The following is a 5000-nucleotide window of genomic DNA, read 5'->3' as shown; positions in this document are numbered from 1 at the left end:
TTGATTCCATATTTGTCTTTATGTACATATCTATATCACTACCTACTCATCTATAAATATCTACATATGTGCACAAACACGAGACTTCTCCACACTCGCTATCTCTTTCTTTCTCTCTCTCTCTCTCACACACACACACACACACACACACACACACACATATATATATATATATATTGCGTGTGTGTGTGTGTGTGTGTGTGTGTGTGTGTGTGTGTGTGTGCGTGCGTGTGTGTGTACAAAGGTCATGGGGGTCTGCCACGTCATTATTTGTTGACACCTCCAGCGCCACATTTATGAGCGGCGGTGCCGCCCACGCAAAGGCACTCCATGACACTCTCAAGTGTACTTAATAATTTCACCATCATTTCTTTACAGAGAGAAAGAGAGAGCAGCGTCATTTCACTTGTCATCAAAATCTCTAGGTAAGACGCTTGCGTGCATGTGCGTAATAATAATAATAACAATAATAATAATAATAAATACTGTTTACTGAAAACATGGCAGCCGAAGGCTGAAAATACACATATAAGAGGGATTAACATAGATGGTACATAATAAATGATTACCTATACATATGCTGAAGTGATTGTGCACTATACAAATATAACACATGGATATATAAAACATGGTAGATGCGTCATATTGTTAATATGATGTTTGGATTAAATGTTGTTTAATAAGTGTACAATAGAAGGTATGGGACTGTGTTTATATCTGTGCGTGGTTCTTTGAAAGGCTTGGGTCTATTGTGATGTCTTGTGGCCACAGGGCGTTCAGTTTCCGACGGTAGCAGGTTACGGTGGCAAGGATGACACAATAGCTTGAGGCCAAATTTTCTTAGTCTCCTTGTGGTGGTCATAAGAGTTTGGACAGGTTGAGGATGGTTAGAGCAGCCTTGTAGTTGGAATAAAGAGGAACCTAGGATGATTTTGCATGCCCTTTTTTGTGCCTTTTCTAGCTGGCTGGAGTGAGATTGATGGAAGGGATCCAGGCTGGAGATGCATAGCACAGTTTAGGCAGAATAAAGGTGGAATATATATTCTTTAACTCCTTCTCTGGTGTTCCAAGTAATCTAAGTCTTCGCAGCATGTATAGTCAATATGATGCTCCTCTGATGGTGTTTGCCACATGCTGCTCAGTCCAGTTGGTCATCAATAGTGATTCCCAGTAATTTAGTGGACTGGACTACTTGGGGAGGTTGGGTGCCGATTGTGACATTTGGAGCAGGTACATCCTTCTTTGATGTGCAGAAGTGCATGGTGACCGTTTTTGTACTGTTAATGGTCACATGGTTGTCAGTCGTCCAGGCTTGTAGCTTATCAGGAGTAGCTTGCAGTGGAAAGTAGTCAGGAGCTGTGTTGTCAACGGTGATGCCAACAATTGAGTCGTCAACGTATTTCCAGTGATGGGAGCTGTCAGCTAGAGCATTGTTAATTAACATTAGGAAGCACATTGTGTGTGTGTGTGTGTGTGTGTGTGTGTGTGTGTGTGTGTGTGTGTGTGTGTGTGTGTGTGTGTGTGTGTGTGTGTGGTGTGTGTGTGTGATAAAAATATGACCCATTGATGCTAGACGATCCTTTCATGGATTCACACGAGGGTGAGTTTCGCTGTAGGCCAGACTTCCACCTTTGCCCTATGTACTTAGGTAGCGTCCGTATTACGAAACTTGACACTCGTTGGTATCTAAGACACACACACACACACACACACACACACACACACACACACACACACACACACACACACACACACGGAGGTTAGGTTAGGTTAGGTTAGGTTTGGTTAACGACACTGGGCGGCTACAGTGATTAAAAGAAAGAATATTCAATGAAGGTATGTGACCTCAATTGGGAAGTGGGCAAACCACGAGGAGGTGAGGAGGAGGAGGAGGAGGAGGAGGAAAATAAGACTATGAAAATCAAGAACAAAAAGAAAAACATGTAACAGAAATGAAGAAGAAAAAGAAGACAAGAAGAACAGAAGAAAACGGGGGGTGGGGGGCGCCCAACTATAGCAACGAATGGAACACGATGTCGTACGGACAAGGAATGTTCTCGCGCTCATTCAAGAGATGGCTGGGGATGACAAACTGGTGTATGCACATATAAAACTATAGTGGATGCCAGGTGGGGTGCAACACTAAAATGTCCAGTAATGTATAATGAGGCAAGACTTTGGTTACAACACATACATATTAATACACATGCTCAAACACACATATTCTCTCGTTTTCTTCCTCTCCTCATCCCACCCACCTCTTTCTTCCTACCACCTATCTCTCTCTCTCTCTCTCTCTCTCTCTCTCTCACACACACACAGACATGCACATATATGGAACAAGTTGAATAAAAATAAAATCCAGACCAACAGCATAAATGAACCTATGGCTAAGTTGGATGATTAATGGAAAAGCGACGGGACCTCATGGGCATAGCTTCAATCCCGTATACTACAACTAGGTAATCACACGCACATACAGTAGGTACTTGGTTCATTTCAGCTTCCCGTGTTGATACGTATGCGAGTACGTATGTACACCTCCCCCTCCCCTCCCCTCCCTTCCCCCTCCCCACTACCCTGAAGCGCATGTGCACGGGGGGACGAACGACGAGTCGCTGGTTAGTCGGTCACTGAGCTAGTTCGAGTGCGAATTGGCGGGTCTTGTAGAGCGCGACTCGAACGTATTCCATACGACGCAGCACTTACTCGAACGCACTTTGGCGTCGGCGACATTTGATAAAGATATTAACGAAGTGAACAGGTACTTATTTTCATTTTTTGTTTTTTGTTTTGTTTTACGTGTTGGTATTGTGATGTGAAGGATTCTATGACGCGACTTTGTGATTCATTGTCTCGTTTTCTACATTTTTATTTCTACATCTTTTTCGTTCGCAACAAATAATCTGGGCGAAGTTTTCAGTATTTCTGGTGTAATATCATCTTAAACGATTTTTTCTCCTCAAAAAGTTTCTGTATTTTGGTGCGCTATTATAATTATTCTTATAATTACCATTGCCATTACTATTATCATTATCAATATTATTATTACTAGTATTTATCATCATTATTTCAATCAGTGGTGTTTGCTTTCTTGACGAACACTCCACTTTCTTACTTGAAATGTCGACAAAAAAGAGGGACGGGACGGGACAAAAATTCCAACATGGATATCCGGCCGCCTTTAGCGGAAAAGGTTAAGTCGAAGTTTCCACCAATATATATATATATATATATATATATATATATATATATATATATATATATATATATATATGAAATTAATTATCTTATTGTTTGGGACAAATAAATGCATGCTGGTTCTTTGACATTTTTTCGAGTCTGTTCGAATTTCTCTTCAGCTATTATTCAATATATATATATATATATATATATATATATATATATATATAAGATTATTTCAGACAAATGAGAGAGAATGTGGGTGGGGAAGGGCAAACGAAGATGTGTTAGGAATAGAGTTTATTGCCCTAACGTTGCGACCAACTTGGTCTTCTTCAGAGGACTACAGCATTACAAACGGATCACAATTCTTATAGTCGTAGTGAGAGGGAACCCGCCAAGGTATGAGCGTCATGTTTTCCCTTTGGCTAACGATTTAATTATTAGGACACTTGCTGCTTTCGAGAGGCATTTAAATCCGTCTCTGTCGTTGTTGTTCTTGTTGGCGGCGATATGTGCAGCTTCCACAGTTTTTCTCATTTTCTTCTCAAATCCCTCGTGTAGAATTTCTGCGTTGTTCCAATCAGGTAGATGTCCACATTTGTCCAGGTGACGAACCAGGGAGTTAGATGTTCTATGAGCCCTGAGATCGTTTTTGTGCTCATTCAAGCGTTTATTGAACCCTCGACCTGACTCACCGAAATAAGATGATGGACAACCGTTGCATGGAATACGGTAAATGACACTGAGATTATTACGCATATTATTATGTTTCTTAAATATTTTTCCTATTTTATTGGAAGATATTTTTGCTATATTTATTCCACCTTTTAACAAATAATCATCAATAGCTATGGTGTTTGTAGAATTAGGGACAGAAATAAAATGAGACTTATCCTTTCCCGGGGTCCGGACGTTTGAGCCATCGTAGATCTTCTTGGTTTTCCTCGTTGTCCTGGTGATCAAACCTCCGGGGTATTTCAGCTTCCTAAAGGTATGCCAAAAAGAACTAATATAGAAAATAAGTTGAGAAGACTCAACGCTGTGAATAAAGACATTCAATTCACAGTTGAACTAGAAAAAGAGTGTAATTTACCATTTTTAGACACGTTGATACACAGAGGTTCTCAACAGGTAAGTTTCTCGGTGTACAGGAAACCCACCAATAGGGACGACTTTGTCCATTATTTTTCAGCACACAGCAGACGTGTTAAAACGGGTGTTCTAATAGGTTTCTTTCTCAGAGCTTTTCGTATCTGCAGTGCAGAATTCCTAGAGGATGAACTTACTTACATCAAGAATACCTTTAGGAAGCTGAAATACCCCGGAGGTTTGATCACCAGGACAACGAGGAAAGCCAAGAAGATCTACGATGGCTCAAACGTCCGAACCCCGGGAAAGGATAAGTCTCATTTTATTTCTGTCCCTAATTCTATAAACACCGTAGCTATTGATGATTATTTGTTAAAAGGTGGAATAAATATAGCAAAAATATCTTCCAATAAAATAGGAAAAATATTTAAGAAACATAATAATATGCGTAATAATCTCAGTGTCATTTACCGTATTCCATGCAACGGTTGTCCATCATCTTATTTCGGTGAGTCAGGTCGAGGGTTCAATAAACGCTTGAATGAGCACAAAAACGATCTCAGGGCTCATAGAACATCTAACTCCCTGGTTCGTCACCTGGACAAATGTGGACATCTACCTGATTGGAACAACGCAGAAATTCTACACGAGGGATTTGAGAAGAAAATGAGAAAAACTGTGGAAGCTGCACATATCGCCGCCAACAAGAACAACAACGACAGAGA

General features: G+C 40.5%; 2 protein-coding genes across 13 annotated transcripts in view; one reads left to right on the top strand and one right to left on the bottom strand.

The window, feature by feature from the left end:
- LOC143035824 (uncharacterized) overlaps positions 1-5000 on the bottom strand; it is a 125402-nt gene that overhangs the window by 43081 nt on the left and 77321 nt on the right. The window lies entirely within an intron of this gene.
- The window catches only part of LOC143035825 (uncharacterized), a 13473-nt gene that overhangs the window by 6387 nt on the left and 2086 nt on the right, over positions 1-5000 (top strand). The window contains exon 2 of one of the 2 annotated variants that reach the window (XM_076202850.1): positions 379-425. In XM_076202850.1, the coding sequence (XP_076058965.1) occupies positions 379-425 (47 nt within the window). Of the gene's footprint in view, positions 1-378; positions 426-1474; positions 2765-5000 lie in introns of those variants that run through there. The other variant, XR_012967331.1, reaches the window with a different exon arrangement.

The sequence above is a fragment of the Oratosquilla oratoria genome, chromosome 19 (assembly GCF_046742065.1).
Source record: "Oratosquilla oratoria isolate Oo_2021 chromosome 19, ASM4674206v1, whole genome shotgun sequence".
NCBI lineage: Eukaryota > Metazoa > Arthropoda > Malacostraca > Stomatopoda > Squillidae > Oratosquilla > Oratosquilla oratoria.
This window is presented reverse-complemented; position numbering and strand designations above follow the sequence as displayed.